The sequence below is a fragment of the Oncorhynchus masou genome, chromosome 11 (genome assembly GCF_036934945.1).
Source record: "Oncorhynchus masou masou isolate Uvic2021 chromosome 11, UVic_Omas_1.1, whole genome shotgun sequence".
Lineage (NCBI taxonomy): Eukaryota > Metazoa > Chordata > Actinopteri > Salmoniformes > Salmonidae > Oncorhynchus > Oncorhynchus masou.
This window is the reverse complement of record NC_088222.1, coordinates 11,660,280-11,682,233: the sequence shown is the minus strand read 5'-3', so window position 1 is coordinate 11,682,233 and position 21,954 is coordinate 11,660,280. Positions and strand designations below refer to the sequence as shown.

General features: G+C 44.5%; 1 protein-coding gene across 12 annotated transcripts in view; it reads right to left on the bottom strand.

The window, feature by feature from the left end:
* Nucleotides 1-7,804: 7,804 nt before the first annotated feature.
* Nucleotides 7,805-21,954, bottom strand: part of add1 (adducin 1 (alpha)) — a 49,456-nt gene continuing 35,306 nt past the window's right edge. For 2 of the 12 annotated variants that reach the window (XM_064977386.1, XM_064977388.1), the window contains exons 11-17: nt 20,911-21,006; nt 20,528-20,620; nt 15,170-15,253; nt 14,758-14,914; nt 14,112-14,501; nt 13,131-13,223; nt 7,805-10,288 (exon numbers count right to left, since the gene is read on the bottom strand). In XM_064977386.1, coding sequence (XP_064833458.1) covers nt 9,969-10,288; nt 13,131-13,223; nt 14,112-14,501; nt 14,758-14,914; nt 15,170-15,253; nt 20,528-20,620; nt 20,911-21,006 — 1,233 coding nt within the window. In that variant the 3' untranslated portion in view covers nt 7,805-9,968. Of the gene's footprint in view, nt 10,289-11,211; nt 12,088-13,130; nt 13,224-14,111; nt 14,502-14,757; nt 14,915-15,169; nt 15,254-20,527; nt 20,621-20,910; nt 21,007-21,954 lie in introns of those variants that run through there. The other 10 variants (XM_064977390.1, XM_064977396.1, XM_064977387.1 and 7 more) reach the window with 7 other exon arrangements.

Here is a 21,954-nt window from a genome sequence, read left to right as displayed (position 1 = left end):
ACGACAATCGTTACAGAACTACCCACCACCAAAGGACCAAGCAGCGTGTAATGGACTCCTGGACATGGGAGGAAATATTGGACGACAAGGGACCCTGGGCACAGCCGGGAGAGTATCGCTGTCCGAAAGAGGAGCTGGAGGCAGCTAGAGCAGAGCGGCGACACTACGAGGAATTGGCTCGAGGTAACGTGCACGAGAGGCAGCCCCAGAATTGTTTTGGGGGTGGGCACACGGGGAGATTGGCGAAGTCAGGTAGGAGACCTGAGACAACTCCCCGTGCTTACCGTGGCGAGAGAGTGACCGGGCAGGCACCGTATTATGAGGTAAAGCGCAAGGTGTCTCCAGTGCGCACGCATAGCCCGGTGCGCTACATCGCAGCTCCTCGAATCGGCCAGGATAGAGTGGGCATCGAGCCAGGAGGGATGATGCCGGCTCAGCGCATCTGGTCTCCAGTGCGTCTCCCCGGCCCGGGTTATACGGGCAGCCCTAAGCACGGTGTCCCCGGTTCGTCAGCGCAGCCCAGTGCAGCCGGTTCCAACTCTCCGCATTTGCCGGGCTACAGGGGGTATCCAGCCAGGACAGGTTGTGCAGGCTCGTTGCTCGAGACCTCCAGTGCGCCTCCACGGCCCAGTGCATCCGGTGCCTCAGCCAAGGATGAGGCCGCCTATATGTCTCCTCAGCCTGGTGAGTCCTGTGCCTGCTCCGAGAACCAAGTCTCCCTCCAGTCCGGAACCGCCATAGTCGCCCTTCAATCCGGAGCCGCCAGAGTCGCCCTTCAATCCGGAGCCGCCAGAGTCGCCCTTCAATCCGGAGCCGCCAGAGTCGCCCTTCAATCCGGAGCCGCCAGAGTCGCCCTTCACTCCGGCGCCGCCAGCGTCGCCCTTCACTCCGGCCCCGCTAGAGTCTCCCGCCTGTCCGGCGCCGCCAGAGTCTCCAGCCTGTCCGGCGCCACCAGCGTCTCCCTCCTATTTGGGTCCCATTGTAAGGGTCCCCAGTTCGGGGTCGGCTGTGAGGGTCGCCACTCCAGAGGCGCCACCTAAGTGGGCCAAGACTAAGGTGGAGTGGGGTCTATGTCCCACACCAGAGCCGCCACCGCTGTGAAATGCCCACCCAGACCCTCCCCTATAGGTTCAGGTTTTACGGCACCTTAAGGGGGGGGGTACTGTCAGGTCCTGACCTTGGTTCCTTTTTTATGTCTCTATTTTGGTTTGGTCAGGACGTGAGTTGGGGTGGGCATTCTATGCTTTTCATTATATGTTTTGTTTTGTGTGTTGTTCTATGTGTTTGGCCTGGTATGGTTCCCAGTCAGAGGCAGCAGTCTATCGTTGTCTCTGATTGAGAACCATACTTAGGTAGCCTGTTCCCACCTGTGTTTGTGGGTAGTTGTTTTCTGTTTTGTGTGTATTGCACCTTGCAGAACTGTTTGTTTGTCGTGTTGTTGTTTTTTGTTCCTGTATTCGTATTTATTAAAAGTATTATTAATACTTACCATGCTGCACCTTGGTCCTCTTCTCCTTCTCCCGACGACAATCGTTACAGAACTACCCACCACCAAAGGACCAAGCAGCGTGTAATGGACGCCTGGACATGGGAGGAGCACCTTGGTCCTCTTCTCCTTCTCCCGACGACAATCGTTACAAAGTCAGGAACCAATATACTCAGTCAGTTAGGAAAGCTAAGGCTAGCTTTTTCAAACAGAAATTTTCTTCCTGTAGCACTAATTCCAAAAGGTTTTAGGACACTGTAAAGTCCATGGAGAGTAAGAGCACCTCCTTCCAGCAGCCCACTGCACTGAGGCTAGGAAACACGATAAATCTACGATAATCGATACTTTCAATAAGCATTTTTCTACGGCTGGCCATGCGTTCCACCTGGCTACGCCTACCCCGGCCAACATCTCAACCCCCACCGCAGCAACTTGCCCAAGCCCCCGCCCCCCTCTCCTTCACCCAAATCCAGACAGCTGATGTTCTGAAAGAGCTGCAAAATCTGGATCCCAACAAATCAGCTGGGATGGAAAATCTGGACCCTCTCTTTCAAAAATTATCCGCCGAAATTGTTGCAACCCCCATTACTAGCCTATTCAACCTCTCTTTCGTATCGACTGAGATGCCCCCCAAAAGTTGGACTGCTGCCACGGTCATCCCCCTCTTCAAAGGGGAAGACACTGTAGACCCAACCTGTTACAGACCTATATCCATCCTGCCCTGCCTTTCTAAAATCTTTGAAAGTCAAGTTAATAGATCACCGACCATTTTGAATCCCACCGTACCCTTCTCTACTATGCAATCTGGTTTCCGAGCTGGTCATGGGTGCACCTCAGCCACGCACATGGTCCTAAATGATATCATAACCTCCATCGATAAAAGACATTACTGTGTAGCCGTCTTCATCGACCTGGCCAAGGCTTCCGACTCTGTCAATCACCACATTCTTATCCGCAGATTCAACAGCCTTTGCTTCACAAATGACTGCCTTGTTCACCAACTACTTCTCAGATAGAGTTCAGTGTGTCAAATCGGAGGGCCTGTTGTCCAGATCTCTGGCAGTCTCTATGTGGGTGCCACAGGGTTAAATTCTCGGGCCGACTCTTTTCTCTGTATATATCAATGACGTCACTCTTGCTGCTGGTGATTGTCTGATCCAACTCTACGTAGACGACACCATTCTGTATACATCAGGCCCTTCTTTGGACACTGTGCTAACAAACCTCCAAACGAGCTTCAATGCCATACAACTCTCCTCTAAGTGCTTGCTCTTCAACCGATCGCTGCCTGCACCCTCCCGCCCGACTAGCATCCCTACTCTAGACGGTTCTGACCTAGAATATGTGGACAACTACAAATACTGTCGTGGAAATATTTGGTCAATCATATTTCATAAATACCGGAGCACGTGAGTTCAAATATACTTTTTATTACTTCATAATAAAAGCCGAGCTGGATCATGAAAACAACTGCCTTCCGGTCTTGGCACAGAATACTTATACATTTGTCCTTCTTACGTCATACTCATAGTAACTCCTCTTAATGGTTCGTCACCTCTGGCATTTAGCCACCGTTATGATATTGTCTTCATATTAGGACATGGAACCTGTTGAGTCAGGTAGGACCACAGCAACAGACCGTGGCACTCTACGGGATTAACCAGTATATGTGATCCTGCTTACTCCTCTGAAAGGAACACCCCTGTTCTAGAAAAAAAAACAAGAGGTGTAACCATAGTTGGCCATAACAGTTACAAGAATAACCAGGTGCTTGTCTAATGGTGTCAAATGACCTAGAGCACATACACATACACTAGTTTTGCTGGCTCCTTCTGAAATAAATAATTGCCACATATGTACTGAAAAATTCACAATATATCTCGGTGTCTGGTTAGAATGTAAAATCTCCAATCCAAAATTAAATCTAGAATTGGCTTCCTATTTCAAAGCCTCCTTCACTCATGTTTCTTTTATATATTTAACTAGGCAAGTCAGTTAAGAACAAATTCTTATTTTCAATGACATCCTAGGAACAGTGGGTTAACTGACCTGTTCAGGGGCAGAACGACAGATTGGTACCTTGTCAGCTTGGGGACTCGACCTTGCAACCTTTCAGTTACTAGTCCAACGCTCCAACCACTAGGCTACCCTGTTGCCAAACATACCCTCGTAAAACGGACTATCCTACCGATCCTTGACTTTGGCGATATCATTTACAAAATAGCCTCCAACACTCTACTCAGCAAACTGGATGTAGTCTATCACAGTGCCATCCGTTTTATCAACAAAGCCCCATATACTACCCACCACTGCGACCTGTATGCTCTCGTTGGCTGGCCCTCACTGCATATTCGTTGCCAAACCCACTGTCTCCAGGTCGTCTATAAGTCTCTGCTAGGTGAAGCCTTATCTCAGCTCACTGGTCACCATAGCAACGCCCACCCGTAGAACGCGTTCCAGCAGGTATATTTCACTGGTCATCTTCCAGGGCCAACACTTCCTGTTGACCCCTTTCCTACCAGTTCTCTGCTGCCAATGACTGGAACCAATTGCAAAAATCACTGAAGCTGGTGTCTTATATCTCCCTCTCTAACTTTAAGCTTCAGCTGTCAGAGCAGCTTACTGATCACTGTACCTGTACACAGCCTATCTGTAAATATCACACCCAACTACCTCATCCCCATATTATTACTTACCCTCTGGCTCTTTTGCACCCCAGTATCTCTACTTGAACATCATCATCTGCACATCTATCACTCCAGTATTCATTCTAAATTGTAATTATTTTGCCTCTAGGGCCTATTTATTGCCTACCTCCCTACTCTTCTATAAAATTCAATGTCCAACTTACTGTGCGGTTTTAAATACACCCTCGTTCCTAAAAGCAGCTAGCCAAGGTGCAGCTCTGCTAGAGATAGTTTTGTGATTTATGTAAAATGGGCAGAGAAGAGAACAGAGACGTGTGTCCGATCTTACGTCTCTCCATTGAAAACCTCTCACCTCTGGGTCCATGATGGTGTCATATTCCCCAAAGCGTCGGTCTATGAACTTATTGGCCTTGTCCTTTGTCTTATATTCATTCAGCAGTGTCTCATTTTTCTCTGGGAGAAGAAATTAGTTGCAAACTGCTCTTGATGTTATTGAGCATCCATCTAGCCTGGTCCCATATCCGTTTGTGCTGTCAACTATTATGGACAATCAATGACCATAGGAGTAGGTAAGACAATAAACATATCTAGAACAAGCCTGGATCCATCCACACCATAATCTGTAACACTTAATGACCCACTACACTCAGTGATACCATTACGCTGTGTCTTCATTACTACCGCTTTACCTTGTTGATGGCTAGTTGAATCGAAAGGGTACATAAACCCCTTGAATGTACAGTTGAAGTCAGAAGTTTACATACACTTAGGTTGGAGTCATTAAAACTCATTTTTCAACCACTCCACACATTTCTTGTTATCAAACTATAGTTTTGGCATCTACTTTTTGCATGACAAGTAATTTTTACAACAATTGTTTACAGACAGATCACAATTGCAGTGGGTCAGAAGTTAACATACACTAAATTGACTGTGTCTTTAAACAGCTTGGAAAATTCCAGAAAATGATGTCATGGCTTTAGAAGGTTCTGATAGGCTAATTGACATCATTTGAGTCAATTGGAGGTGTACCTGTGGATGTATTTCAAGGCCTACCTTCAAAGAAATCATCCAAGATCTCAGATTTTTTGTTGTTGTTGACCTCCACAAGTCTGGTTCATCCTTGGGAGCAATTTCCAAATGCCTGAAGGTACCATGTTCATCTGTACAAACAATAGTATGCAAGTATAAACACCATGGGGCAACGCAGCCGTCATACCGCTCAGGAAGGAGACGTGTTCTGTCTCCTAACGATGAACGTACTTTGCTGCAAAAAGTGCAATCAATCCCAGAACAACAGCAAATGACCCTGTGAAGATGCTGGAGGAAGAGAGTACAAAAGTATCTATATTCACAGTCAAATGAGTCCTATATCGACATAACCTGAAAGGCTGCTCAGCAAGGAAGAAACCACTGCTCCAAAACTGGCATAAAAAAGCCAGACTACGGTTTGCAACTGCACATGGGGACAAAGATCATACTTTTGGAGAAATGTCCTCTGGTTGGATGAAAGAAAAATATAACTGTTTGGCCATAATGACCATCATTTAACATTACATTTAAGTCATTTAGCAGACGCTCTTATCCAGAGCGACCATCGTTATGTTTGGAGGAAAAAGGCCGAAGAACACCATCCCAACCGTGAAGTACGGGGGTGGCAACGTCATGTTGTGGGGGTGCTTTGCTGCAGGAGGGACTGGTGTACTTCACAAAATAGATGGCATCATGAGGTTTGAAAATTGTGTGGATATATTTAAGGAACATCAGACATCAGTCAGGAAGTTAAAGCTTGGTCGCAAATGGGTCTTCCAAATGGACAATGACCCCAAGCATACTTCCAAAGTTGTGGCAAAATGGCATAAGGACAACAAAGTCAAGGTATTGGAGTGGCCATCACAAAGCCCTGACCTCAATCACATTGAAAATTTGTGGGCAGAACTGAAAAAGCATGTGTGTGCAAGGAGGCCTACAAACCTGACTCAGTTACACCAGCTCTGTCAGGAGGAATGGGCCAAAATTCACCCAACTTATTGTGGAAGCTTGTGGAAGGCTACTCGAAACGTTTGACCCAAGTTAAACCATTTAAAGGCAATGCTACCAAATACTAATTGAGTGTATGTAAACTTCTGACCCACTGGGGATGTGATGAAATAAAATCTGAAATAAATCACTCTATTATTATTCTGACATTTCACATTCTTAAAATAAAGTGGTGATCCTAACTGACCTAAGACAGATCATGTTTACATATTTACATTTACATTTAAGTCATTTAGCAGACGCTCTTATCCAGAGCGACTTACAAATTGGTGAATTCACCTTCTGACATCCAGTGGAACAGCCACTTTACAATAGTGCATCTAACTCATTAAGGGGGAGGGGGGGGGTGAGAAGGATTACTTATCCTATCCTAGGTATTCCTTGAAGAGGTGGGGTTTCAGGTGTCTCCGGAAGGTGGTGATTGACTCCGCTGTCCTGGCGTCGTGAGGGAGTTTGTTCCACCATTGGGGGGCCAGAGCAGCGAACAGTTTTGACTGGGCTGAGCGGGAACTGTACTTCCTCAGTGGTAGGGAGGCGAGCAGGCCAGAGGTGGATGAACGCTGTTCATGTTTACTATGATTAAATGTCAGGAATTGTGAAAAACTGAGTTTAAATGTATTTGGTTAAGGTGTATGTTAACTTCAGAGTTCAACTGTATTTTAGAGAATGTCATTATTTGGCTTTGTTTCACGACAGAAATCCAGCATGTACAAGGTCAATGTTTGTAGTAGGAGTGCGACTCCTTGTGATTTGACCTGCTATACAGCACCGCCTTGTGTAAACCCTTAACAGTGCACTTACATAGCCAACTAAAATGAGAGCATCTTTGGTGCTGTAAATAATTAGTTGTTCTAGTATCTTATACAATATACAACCAGTGGTGTAAAAAGTAGCCAATCGTCATACTTGAGTAAAAGTAAAGATACCTTCATAGAAAAGGACTCAAGTTAGTGACCCAGTAATTCTACTTGAGAAAGTATTTGGTTTAAAATATACTTAACTATCAAAAGTAAAATTATAAATCATTTCAAATTCCTTATATTAAGCAAACCAGATGGGACCATTGTCTTGTTTTTATTAATTTATGGATAGCCAGGGGCACACTCCAACACTGACAATTTACAAACAAAGCATGTCAGTTTAATGAGTCCTCCAGATCAGAGGCAGTAGGGATGACCATGGAGGTTCTCTGTTTAGTGAGTCCCCCAGATCAGAGGCAGTAGGGATGACCAGGGATGTTCTCTGTTTAGTGAGTCCTCCAGATCAGAGGCAGTAGGGATGACCAGGGATGTTCTCTGTTTAGTGAGTCCACCAGATCAGAGGCAGTAGGGATGACCATGGAGGTTTGGATGATAAGTGTGTGAATTTAAACTATTTTCCTGTCCTGCTAAGCATTCAAAATGTAATGAGTACTTTTGGGTGTCAAGGAAAATGTATGGAGTAAAAAGTACAATATTTTCTTAAGGAATGTAGTTTAGTAAAAGTAGTCACAAATATAAATAGTAGAGTACAGATACACCCAAAAAAACAACTTTAGTACTTTAAAGTATTTTTTTACACAAGTACTTTACACCACTGTATAAAACAAAGTAATTTAAGACAGATATTTAATTAATCACACAAAAACAAATTGGTTTTGAAGGAAGGATTTTTATTAATGGTTAAAAAACAAAACAGTTCCATGAAGAAAATGGAGGTGAAGCGATAGATGGGATGACGACACGTTTGTATGGGAAATAGTTCAAAGAATACATTGCTGTGAGTTTAAAACAATTGACCACAAAATAAAATAAATTGCACAACAATTGCAAAGTATTAGTGAGTTACAGTCATAATGGAGAGAGACATACAATACAAGCTCAAAGCCTTAGTTTCATGCCATGCAGTCCTTCAGGTTCAGGGAACAGGCTAATGTTCTCAGATTACATCATGTAATATAGCAGGTTTAGAATAGCCTTGTCCTAGAGCAGTTATTGCAGCCTTGCTAACTCCTTTGGTCATTCTCAAGAATGCACAAACTGATCTGGGACAAGGCTAGATTTTTATAGTGGTCTAAACCAAGCTTTTTATTTTACTTTTATTTAACCAGGCAAGTTAGTTAAGAACACATTCTTATTTTCAATGACGGCCTAGGAACAGGGGCAGAACGACAGATTTGTACCTTGTCAGCTCGGGGATTTGAACTTCCAACCTTCCGGTTGCTAGTCCAACACTCTAACCACTAGGCTACCCTGACGCCCCAAGCTAAACCAAGACAAGTGGAATTAATGAATGACATTATCCAGTATTAATGCCCATCTGCTTGCCAAACATTTTAAAAAGACAAGGTGTAAGATCGCTAGTCTGGTCCCAGAACTGTTTGTGTCGCCTTGCCAACTCCTATCGTCCCAGTTTGGCATGACAGCACAAACAGATCTGGGACCAGGCTGTACGATCTCACCAACTAGATTGGTTACTATCTCCATAGGGTCTTGAGTGCAACTTGAAAGCGAGATGTTTTCTTGAGACAGTCTTTTCATTTCAGAGGGGTTTCACAGGATAGTCCATTGAGGTGTGGTCACTGGTTATGCATGCAGCGTTAAAACAGTGAGATGTGCCTTAAAGCAACGATATTCCTACGTTCCATATACCCACTATTAGCCTGAATCCAGATGGAATGGTTTCGTTTCACCTTCTGTTTGGATCCAGGCAAGCCTACGGTTCTCTAAAAGCAAATGGTAAAACAACAGTGAGTTCCAGGCAGTGTTATATTGTAATTGAGGTGTTTCAGTTCACAGTGCTCTCACAGCAAGTGAAAATGACTCAATTTGTTTTTGTTATTGAGAATAACAAAAGATGACTATATCATTAACCATAGAAAATCTGCGTTCCCTCTTGTAACTGTAGCCATATGTTGTCCTCTTATGTTCCATTAGTCTTTCCTGTGATTGGAGTGATTAGGTGAGGAAGGAGGGGAGAGCTAAAGCAAGCCAAGGATACAGGATTATACAACAACAACACCGTCTGCCCTCGTCCCTACACATTCCCGCCACATGGCCATACAGCCTGTGTAGACCGGTGCGATACCAGCAGTCTCACCAGGTACCACCAACCCTGGTTGATAGAGGTGGTGACTGATATTCTCAACATGATTTGAGGTCTTACGGGGTCGCGGGACATGAGTCACACAATGCATCTGTATAAACGGTAGTGTTTTACCACGGCCATCCGGCCCTTTCATATACACCCACCAGTTATACTGCAGAGAGGAAAACCTGCTCTTGTACCCAATGCTGTTTGAGTGAACAGATTTAACGCTAATATTAGACATCAGAAATTAGCACCGTGCAGTTGGTAGTTTTTAAATCTGGAATCAGATTCCACCAGTTTAATTAAATGACAGTTCAAGCGTTTCTTTGCTTTTGCCCTCCTTGTTTTTTTGTTTTTTTAAAGACACTGATATAATTAGATACAATCCCAATACATTCTAGTGGTTAAATCAGGTTTTAGTAAAACACATTGTTTTAAACAAATAAAAAAAGGGAAATAAAAATCTACTGCTCACTTAAAGTAGCCTAAATAGACACGCAGCTGCACTGAACCAGACCGGACGCACAGTCATTCACCACAGAGCGACCGGTTTTAAAACTTCATAAGCAATTGACCCTTTATTTTTTTAAATATAAAATTGGCACACACTAGGAGGTGAACAGAGTTATAAAGCCAGACAAATAATACTAAGCATGTAGGGTCAAAGGTTGTGGCTCGCCCAAGGGGAAGCGAAGGGTTACAAAGCTTGAGAGGAGAGGTCTGGTCTAGGGTTCCTTTGATTTTCCCTCCTTTTCTTCAGTCTTCTTCTTGTTTTTCTTGAGGAAGGAAGGAGTGCGGAACTTCTTCTTCTTCTTGGAAGGCGATTTGCTGGGGGATTCATCGCCGTCCTGTTCGCAGTCTTGGTCGCCGGCAGCATCAGCAGGCTCCTCTCCCACGGCGGTGGCAGCGGGAGTGGCAGGATCTTCGGCAGGGAGGGCGGGGACTGGGGCGTCAGAGGGTTCATCGTCTGGGGTCAGGTCAGGGAGGGTCTGTCTCAGTGTAGCCTGATCACTCTCATCCTTATAGGTGTGCTCCAGCTGAGAATCTGTGAGGGGGGGGAAATGGTTCATATGCAGGGCCTGCAATGCAGACAAAACTACCCATTTCAAAGCTAATAAGAGATTTAGCTATTAACAGATCACTTTACTCTCACTTGGGAGGAGTGATATCTCTAATTTTCTCCTGCAATCATTTAGTCTTTGTTCCATAGTTCAACTCGTGGAGAACACAGAGCTAAAGGCCTGTAGCACTACATCATCCATGAAAACGGACAGGCTACAGTACCTCTGCAGATCAGAATCTTTAGGCACCAATCAAACAGCATGCTCCTCAGCCGAGGCATGCCTATACATAGTACAACGCTAGCCATCTCCACCGACTAGCTTTACATTGACGACTCAGACAAGTACAACACTAGATCATTCCACAAAGCCAAGCCCAACAATGATTTAATGCTCCAAAAAAAAATATATTCAAACATTTTATTTTTTTAACTGTCCTTTCCAAATCAAATCAAATTTTATTTGTCACATACCCATGGTTAGCAGATGTTAATGAGAGTGTAAATGCCAGCAACTAGTGTGGACATGTATCCAGGCCGGCACAGTACAGCTTGGCTCAGTAGTGTGAAAAGGGTCCAGTAAGACCATATTCATGTGCTCCAAGTATTTAATCATTGATTTATTCAGATACACATGTATATTCAGTGCCGAGGGATCTTGTAGTGTCAACTAGTGTGCTCCTCGCTAATATCCATCGGTATAGTGCATCGGCTTCATGCTGCTTAAGAACCATTGTGCAGCGTCAGCAGTTGGTCTCTAATTGTGACCGTGTACACAACAAACCAGACAACGTGCTCAATTTCCAACTGGTATTACTGATCTATTGATATCAACATTAGACTAATTATCCACAGAAGAGTTGAAGCTCCTCAGAATGTAGTCAAAGATAAGGCATAACACAAAGCACTGAGGAAAAACAGCTGTTTATCACCTTTACCATTAAGCCAACAGCAAGCTTCACACTTAGCAAAGCGACAAAAGCATTTATTCTACTACAGCCAAATACATGAACGCTGTATACCTGAGATTGGACTCATCTGGAAAAGAAATATAACATTCAATACATTTAAAACAAAAAAAACTACATACATTACCCATTTCATGTGAATCGTAATGCAGGAACTTAGGGATTTAATATAGATTTATTATAAGATGTTTGCATGTAATACTCAAAAAGGTTAAAGTTCACAATAGGTCAACTCCGGGAAGGAATAGAAACCTAAAACGAGATGTGTTTGCTGGGTCTATCTCAGATCTCTCCACTGTCACAGACCATAAACTGTATGGGAATAAGGCCATAGAGGATGGGTGTCTAACCTTTCTGAGTGGTGTTCAGTTCAAACAGGAGAGAAACCTGTCCATCCTATGAGTCACCATATGAATCATAATCTGATAACGATCTCTACATATTGTTTTGAGATTTTGCACTATGAAGAAAAGCCTGAGAACGGAGGCCGCCATTTTGTCTTTTGTACATCAATCTCATAATTTGTGAAATATTTTACGACAGGGAGGACCTCTGAATTGGCACCTGGCAACAAAAGGAAATAAGAATGAAAGAACAGGAAGTCAAGGACCATAGTGAGGAGGAATAGATACTCAACCCGAGTGGATGGGTTTGGGCCACAGAGAAGGAGAACGAGAGAGAGGAAGAAGAGTCGGAAAAGTGAAGCCATGCAAGGAACGGAGGGGTTAATGGTTTGATCACAAGCCATGAGGGTGGAGGTGGCTGGAACAGTACGTACTTACTATGGCAACAGGTACTCTTTAGCATTCCCATCTCCTGATAGTAACGCAGCCACAAAAAAGAAGAAGAAGCACAGGTAGAAACACACGTCTATAGATGCAGGTCAATCACAGCCACCACAGTGTTAAAATTATAACATCAAAATGAAAATAGGAGAAACACCAGGAGAAATTAAATTTTAAAAAAAGAATGGTGACAAGCCATTCTTCGAGGACTCCAAAAGATGGAGAATGGAGAAGTGAACAGGGATTGGAAGTAACGTAAACATGTGTTACAGTCTTGTAAGACCATCGTTGATTAGATTACACCAGTAAATGGCCTAGTAAAGAGAGAACAGTTTGTCCATGGTTTACACTGGGAGAGCACAGCCTGACTTGTGAATGTCAGGGGATAACCATAGATCTTGATGCATTCCTTCTCGTATAAGCCATGGCAAGTGTCTCTGAGAAACTGTACTTTATAGTTCTAGAACCAGTAGCCTCATTATATTAGACATTCTCCTGCCGTATGTGTTTAGAAACAGTGATGTCACTATATTGGACATTCTCCTGCCGTCGTTAAAAGGTGTAATCCAACCGTAATAAAGACCAAGAGGGATAAATATAATATAAAACAAAATGTTTTCTTAAAATATCATAACCAACTTCAATCTTAATCTCATGTAAGAAAGAAGAAAATCACCCAGCTGTCTAAAAGTTATGGCTCTTTGGTATAGTACCCATTTGTAGAAATCTACTGATCTTGAGGACATTCCTTGGAATGAAAACGTCATAATGCTCCATCTGAATTCCACTGAACATTACCTGATCTTACAGTTGGTTTGTTTCCCATACAATCCAATCTACACCTATCGCCCTCAATTAGCCTCAAACCTCTTGGCCTGTTATTACACATTAAACATCGCATTCAACAGCACCTACAGTTACAATGTTAAAGACATCAAAAGGAAGACATAGAAAGGAAGCCCAGTCCCAGCATTTCTTGTTGTTGACCCTGAATGTTGTCACTCAGTAGTCGCCCAGATGAAGCCATGCTGAAATGTTGTGTTGCTTGTTGCCGGGCAGACTAGGCCAACTAACCTTCCTCTGCTCTGACAGGGGTGCTGGGTGGTGTGCGGGTCGGACTTTGACCCTTTGCCTCTTCCTCAGGCTCTGGTAACGCATCTGAGGAGTCTGGGGGAGGAAATTAAATCAAACTTTATTTAAAGTCCATTTCACAAATGAAATAGTTTGTCAACAGGTCAGATTAGAGCAATGAAATCATTGATTTTTCAAGATTGTCAATAACCGATTTCATTTTTCTTTACAACACACATCACCCTTAAACCACCACATACAGTAAATTAAAATAGCACAGTCAGAAAACAGAGGAAAACACAGGTATTGATTATTATTAGAGGATAGACAGTCACACACTGAGGAAGTAACAAAGCCCCCAGTGGCAACAAGACCCATGTACGTCCACCTTCGCCCCAGAGAAGAAACCACTTCCATTGGAGACGCCAGATGATTAGTAGTAAACATTTACAAACCCCAAAAGGACCACAGGTCCATGTTAGGAAGAGGAGGAGGAGGATGGAGGAAGAGTCTCTTTCCCAGGAGTGATTGATGAGAGGGGTCAATTCATGTTCATTTGGGAAGGCTTCCTTGGAGAACCACAACCAGCATTAGGATTCCATTGGTTAAACAGAGATCAGTCAAATCAGATGGTAAGGGAGGGTTTCAAAATTCTGGAAACTTATCCCAAAATTCCCAGGTTTTCCAGAAATACTAGTTGAATGATTCCCAGTTGGAGGATTACCTCCCCGCTGATTCCCTTTTGATTACGGGAAAACTCCAACTGGGATTTATGGAAAACCTGGTCCTTTTGCACCCTGAACCAGGAGGAAGGTGGATAGGCAGAAGACAGACGGGTGTTGAGGAATTGGGGATTGGGGGCCTAGTAGTGGGCAGGACAGGAGCAGGATTAACCTCAGAGAGAGAGAAAAGGGACTCCAGTCAAAGGTCAGAGTTCAGGACGGAGAGCAGGAGGGCAGGCCAGAGTCAGTCTGCAGTCAGTACCTGGAACCTCAGTGAGGGCAGGCAGCTCTGTGTTGGTGGTGCTGAGAGCCTTCAGCACGGCACAGTGAAACTCCTTGTGAGGAGACTCTGAGAGGGACTCTTCCCCGTAGCCCCCAGTCCCCGACCCCGTGGACGTCCCTGGGCTCCCCTGACTGCCCCCCGACCCAGTCAGAATGTCTCGGCTGGGGAGAGAGGAGGAGGGAGAGGCAGCCTTGGAGGAGGCTGTGGGGGTAGGCTCAGAGACCCCAGGGATGACCAGTCCAACTCCAGCTCCCTGTTCTGGGATACAGAGGGGCTTTGGCGGCAGTGGGGGCTTCTGTGGTGAGGTAGAGGGGGACAGGCCCTCTCCAGGCCCAGCTGAAGAGAGCTGGAAGGACTCTTCACCCTGTACTGGATGAATGATGCAACAACAGTTTCTCTCCATGTCGCCCTGCTTGGTGACGGGTCGTGGGCTCTGGGAGCTTTGTGGAGAACTACTCAGACCCCACCGATTTATTGTGATTCTGAATCTTTGCTGTTTTGTCTTGCTACTACTACTGCAAATTAAATGGAGAAAATAGGGTATAAAATGGTGAAAACACTGCAGTTGGTTATTTTTCTGTTTAGGTCAAACGTGCCCTAAGAGCAGAACGGTGGCAGGTCTTACCATCGGGTCCTTTCTGTTTGAGTTCCACCTCTTTGCGGTAATCCTCCAGCTCCTGGTCATACTGCTTATTGAAGGGGTTTGGGCCTTTCTTGTTTATGATGACACGTGGCTGGTACTCCTTCTCTATGATGGCCTTAGACGCTGTCACTAGCTCCCCCTAGTGGTACAGACAGGGAGGGACACAAGACAAATTCTTGCTTAAAAACAGGCCTGTTGTGCGTCACAAAATTAAATCTTGTCACAATTTCAAAGCGATGCTAACACTGACATTTTCAAAATAAGTTGATAAGTTGAGTATGGAGCATTTCAAAGCAGTTCGAGTCTGGACAATAGGGTCTATTAATGAAATCACACAGAGTAGCATCAGAGAGGTGAGAGGTCATGTGAGAGGTCATGGATGGTCAGGAAGTACCTTTCTAAAAGACTTAGCAGGGCTATTGGCCTCTGACAGATCGAGGTCGGCAATAGTGTCCGTACAGTCAGACAGAGGGGCGTCCTGCAATAGTAAACTGAGTGAGGGGGGCATAACCCAGCCCGAGCACACACACACGTTCATAGTACTCACACACAGAGAGAACACACACACACAGAGAGAACACACACACACACAGAGAGAGAACACACACACAGAGAGAGAGAACACACACACACACACAGAGAACACACACACACACACAGAGAGAGAACACACACACACACACAGAGAGAGAACACACACACACACACAGAGAGAGAACACACACACACACAGAGAGAGAACACACACACACACAGAGAGAGAACACACACACACACAGAGAGAGAACACACACACACACAGAGAGAGAACACACACACACACAGAGAGAGAACACACACACACACAGAGAGAACACACACACACACAGAGAGAGAACACACACACACACAGAGAGAGAACACACACACACACACAGAGAGAGAACACACACACACACAGAGAGAACACACACACACACACACAGAGAGAACACACACACACACAGAGAGAACACACACACACACAGAGAGAACACACACACACACAGAGAAAACACACACACGTACACCAGGGTTTCCGTTAGCCGGTAATTGCTGGCATTTGGCAAATAAATACAAAATAAAGCCAATAAATACAATTGTTGCCGGCCAAATTGACCGAGAGAAAAAAACAACGGTAGGCAGGCTATCAGCGCGTCACCACCACTTCACAATGTTAGCTGAAGGCAGTATATATTTTTAAAGCATACTTAAATTGTTTGAAACCTGAATATTTGTCTTCATATTATGAGGCCTTGTTTGAAAATCCGACCAGAGTCGATTCTGTTAAAGACTTCATAGGCGGCGTGTGAGTTTCATTTCTACTGATCTGGGTGCTAGTTATGATTTTCATAGGCGCATTTTCGCGAAACAGTTACATTTAGTTATTATTATTTTTTTACCCTTTATTTAACTAGGCATGTCCGTTAAGAACAAATTCTTATTTACAATGATGGCCTACTGGGGAACAGTGGGTTAACTGCCTTGTTCAGGGGCAGAATGGCTCAGCGATTCGATCCAGCAACCTTTCGGTTACTGGCCCAACGCTCTAACCACTAGGATACCTGCCACCACATAATAACGTTCTCATTTCTCAAAATCACTGTTGCGTGGTTAATCATACAAATCTGAATTAAAATATACAAATATCAATTAAACTAATGTGAGAGCATCAGCTGATACACTGTGTGATCACTGGCCTCTGCCATAAGGACACACCGTGATCACTGGCCTCTGCCATAAGGACACACCGTGATCACTGGCCTCTGCCATAAGGACACACCGTGATCACTGGCCTCTGCCATAAGGACACACCGTGATCACTGGCCTCTGCCATAAGGACACACCGTGATCACTGGCCTCTGCCATAAGGACACACCGTGATCACTGGCCTCTGCCATAAGGACACACCGTGATCACTGGCCTCTGCCATAAGGACACACCGTGATCACTGGCCTCTGCCATAAGGACACACCGTGATCACTGGCCTCTGCCATAAGGACACACCGTGATCACTGGCCTCTGCCATAAGGACACACCGTGATCACTGGCCTCTGCCATAAGGACACACCGTGATCACTGGCCTCTGCCATAAGGACACACCGTGATCACTGGCCTCTGCCATAAGGACACACCGTGATCACTGGCCTCTGCCATAAGGACACACCGTGATCACTGGCCTCTGCCATAAGGACACACCGTGATCACTGGCCTCTGCCATAAGGACACACCGTGATCACTGGCCTCTGCCATAAGGACACACCGTGATCACTGGCCTCTGCCATAAGGAGACACCGATACACCGTGATCACTGGCCTCTGCCATAAGGACACACCGATACACCGTGATCACTGGCCTCTGCCATAAGGACACACTGATACACCGTGATCACTGGCCTCTGCCATAAGGACACACTGATACACCGTGATCACTGGCCTCTGCCATAAGGACACACTGATACACCGTGATCATTGGCCTAAGCGAGTGCATGGAACTCAATGTCCAATGCAGCGTTTGACCTTGATCAACCAAGTAAAAATACATAAACTCGACAAATAAAAACATAAATAATGAAAATTCTGGTTCTTTCAAATCCCAGTCATCTCTCTCTACTCAGCCTGTCTGCCTCCCTTTCTATCGGTCTTGATTTGAGCTACAGCTAGTGAAGTGCAACATTGTATCTAATCAATCAACTGGATCAGTCCTGAAGCTCTCTCGCAAACTTGCAAGATTGTATCCACTATTCTATTCCAGGCCCTCAGAGTTTCCCACTCCAGTGAGCTCAGGACAGAAAGACGTTTGTACGCAAAGGAAAGGTACTTTATAACGTTTTCACACACCGGACGTGCTACCTGTCCCAGACCTGCTGTTTTCAACTCTCTAGAGACAGCAGGAGCGGTAGAGATACTCTTAATGATCGGCTATGAAAAGCCAACTGACATTTCTTCCTGAGGTGCTGATTTGCAGCACCCTCGAAAACTACTGTGATTATTATTATTTTACCATGCTGGTCATCTATGAATGTTTGAACATCTTTGACATGTTCTGTTATAATCTCCACCCGGCACAACCAGAAGAGGACTGGCCACCCCTCATAGTCTGGTTCCTCTCTAGGTTTCTTCCTAGGGTTTTGGCCTTTCTGGGGAGTTTTTCCTAGCCACCGTGCTTCTACACCTGCATTGCAGCTGATGTACGAAGGGCTTTATAAATACATTTGATTTGATTTATGGGCGGTAAAAAATAAATAATGTATTTGTTACTTACTGTGTGAGGTGAGGAAAAAAAAAAGACTGAAGCTCAGCTTATTAGTGGTGGACGTGGTGACTGAGAATACGAAATGGGCACATTCCTACAATTGCGCCAGCATGCCAAGTAGGCTACTTATGTGCTCAGGCATTAAGTAGACAGAAACAAGACACAAGCTCATTACTCCAAACAACAGACAAAACAACTGGTAAATTATGGTTATGAAATAAACCAATAAACGTTTCAACTCTGAGAATGAGAAATGACAGTAGGCCTAATTAGTAATACATACATTTCTGTTACTGCATTGTAACAAATAAACATTGTAACAAAATGACGGAGATTAACGGTTCATTTTGCTGCTGGCTACATATGTAAATGGCGAATTGATCAAAATAAACAAACAAACGGCAAACAATTTACATGAAACAATAAATGGATCCATTCTAGAGATAGCCACACACCACCACTCCTCCTCCTCTTGTCTCAACATTTTAAATGATACTCCAGACACATTGTCTTCCCATATTTGAGATGTTTTTCCGCTGACAGCTGCAACTCAATAATCATCTAGGCCTTTTGTCACACGCTGCCTATAGAAGACTTCCTCATGCAACATTCCTCTCCTGTTCTATTGGTTTTCATATCAACTTTCTTTCGTTGTCCAGAAGCCAAAAGGCACAATCCTAGTCACAATCCTAGTCATATTAGCAACCCATGCTAGTTGTTGTATCTTTAGATTCACCCTCTTTCTAAATTTCAAACAGGGATTTTCATCTCTGTCCTATACCGCTCATATCAAACGCACTGTTTAGGAATGGTGTTTTGCCTCAATTTGCATTTTGGTAAATGTTTGAAAATTGAGGTTTTATTGGCTGCTTCATTACAGGAGTTGCATGTTTTGTAAAGATTAATTACCATAAAATCTAAATGTGATTTCTGTCATTCTGAGCATCGTGGATGGAAGCTCTAATGCGCGGGTCTGGTGAATTTCTTTAAATAAAAATGTTCCCGGTCACGTTGTCCAGTGCCACATTTTCCTAACAGAAACCCTGCCGTACACACACACACACACACACACACACACACACGCGTCCATACAGTACACACCATACAGTACACACACACACACACCATACAGTACACACACACACACACCATACAGTACACACACACACACAGTACACACACACACACCATACACACACACACACACACACACACCATACAGTACACCATACAGTACACACACACACCATACAGTACACACACACACCATACAGTACACACACACACCATACAGTACACACACACACCATACAGTACACACACACACCATACAGTACACACACTCACCATACAGTACACACACTCACCATACAGTACACACACTCACCATACAGTACACACACACACTCACCATACAGTACACACACACACTCACCATACAGTACACACACACTCACCATACAGTACACACACACTCACCATACAGTACACACACACTCGCCATACAGTACACACACACATGCAGAGTTTGTTTCAGTGAGGAAAATGGGGCAGTCAAGCATGATAATGGTAAGAAATATGCCAGGCCCATGCATTGCAAGACCACACTTCACATTGAAGTGTGAATGTACTGAAAACACAAACCGAGTGCAATGCATAAGACAGTATAATTAAATCATATCTCTCAAATGACGCTACCAACAGTTACAGCTAAACAGTGAAGAAACAGTTCAGAGACAACCAGCAGTTATTGTTCAATTCAGGTAACAATAAAGGTCCTAAGGTTTAGAACATAAACACTCCAACAATGGCCTCAGCAATCTCCTCAAAAACGAATTCTCTCACAGAGAGAAATAAACGTGTAAGTTAACACAATTTGACTAACAGCAAATGAGTGGGATCCAACCAAGGTCAGATAATGAACAGGACCTTAAACCAACAACATGCAAACTCAACTCTGAAGTCATGAAAGCAATCTGACAGACCTGAAGGCTAACAGCATGTTGGGGTTAACCAACAAAAGGAGGCGGCAAACCCAAATCAACCAAAGGCGATGAACACAACCCGGCCTGTGACGCAGCATGAGGTTTACCTCTGACCGCCATGTTACTTACCTGCCACACTGAACTTCTCTGTGGTCAAAGAATAAGGTAAGTTAAGTTCACTTAAATATCAGCCGGGGGGGGGGGGGGGTCAGGTCAGACTTGGGTTCAAATACTATTTGAAATCATTCATATACTTCTAGCATTTGCTTTAGTCAGCTTAGAGGGCAGGGTTTGCAGTTTTGGAACTATTGTATTTGTTACATTGCACCAGGTAACTCAATCCAGCCCAGTTTAAGAATTTTTAACGATTTCAAATAGTATTTGAATGCAGGTCTGACTCAGGGTAAGCAGCACACATATTGCCATTTTGCAGGGGTTGCCTGGCTGTGGGGCGGGGCGTAGTGCAGGAGGGGTGGGGCGCAGGAGGGACTCACCTGGATAAAGGAGCGATCCACCATGCTTCCAGCACACAGCACCTGGGACTCCGGCCCTGCCGTCGTGATGTCCTTCAGGTTCTGCTCTCTGATCTAGAGGACAGTGGTAGTCGACAGAATGAGAGCTTTTGGATACAAACGGTCAAGCCAGAAAAACATCTAGATTCTCTACCCTTCTCCCGAAGTGTGCACTTGTACATGACCTCTCATGGATTTATCAATGGTGGAATCTCCCTTTCTAGCAATCCTTACACAAATCCAGTGCTTTTAAATCCATAATGGGGAGTGTGCAAGAGAAATACACACTTCGGGTGTAGGGCCGATGGTCGAGACCAAAGCCATGTTGAAATGACAGCCTACCGACGCCTGTATCAACATCATACCTTGTTCCTCATCTCCAGCACCTCCTTGGGGTTTGTGTTGAGCGGGACAAACTGATTGGCCACTGCAGCCTGTCGCATTCCTTCCTCATTTGTCCACTGTAATCACCATAGCAACAATTAAAATAAACAAAATGAGGCAGCCAAAATAAGAAGAAAAAAAAGCGAACAAAATCTAGAAATATACAGACTATGCAGGCTTTAAAAGAACTATAATAAATAGGTCATGCTTTTCAAACAGAAATAATGGAGGAGAAGGTACAAATGATTCTGTGAAGGAGTTCTATATATATATTACACCTGGAGGCAGTGAACCAATGATGATGCACCTTTTGTCAAGATGGCTCGCTGTTACAACAGTTCTAGTCAGTGCTTTTCAGTATCAAGTTACCCTATCCCATTACCTAAAGCCCAAGCATCTGACCCTTTCTTATTAACTTGATGGAAATGAGTAGGCCCTCCTACATTACTTGAAGACGCACCATCATCTTCATCATCATCATCATTGATACTCTTGCGGTTAGATTTCAATAACAGATACAAATGACAAAAAAACACACAAAAGAGCAACTGAAGGCATCACAAGATGACGAGACACTGTGGAAGACGGAGGGGTGAAGAAGTGGAGGGGTGAAGTGGTGGAGGGGTGAGGCAGGGGGTGAGGATGTGGAGGGGTGAGGACGTGGAGGGGTGAGGCAGGGGATGAGGACGTGGAGGGGTGAGGACGTGGAGGGGTGAGGAGATGGTGCTGGCTTACAGTACAGTAGAAGCTATGTGGGCCAGTGAGACAGTGGCAGTTGGGTGAGGCGTGAGCATCACCAAGTCATTTCCCAGGCTAACGTAACGGACAGTAACAGTAACAGGACAACGGGGATAAAGAGAGAAACACAACGACAGACGAGACACTCGCCGACCACTGACTGACTGAAAAACTAATTGGAGAAAAATCAAAAACACACCCCCCCTCAATTTTTTTTGCACGTTATACAAGTTAAAGGGTCTTTAGTTTACGTTTAGATATAAAGGGATGCCCTGGCTTCTATGGTA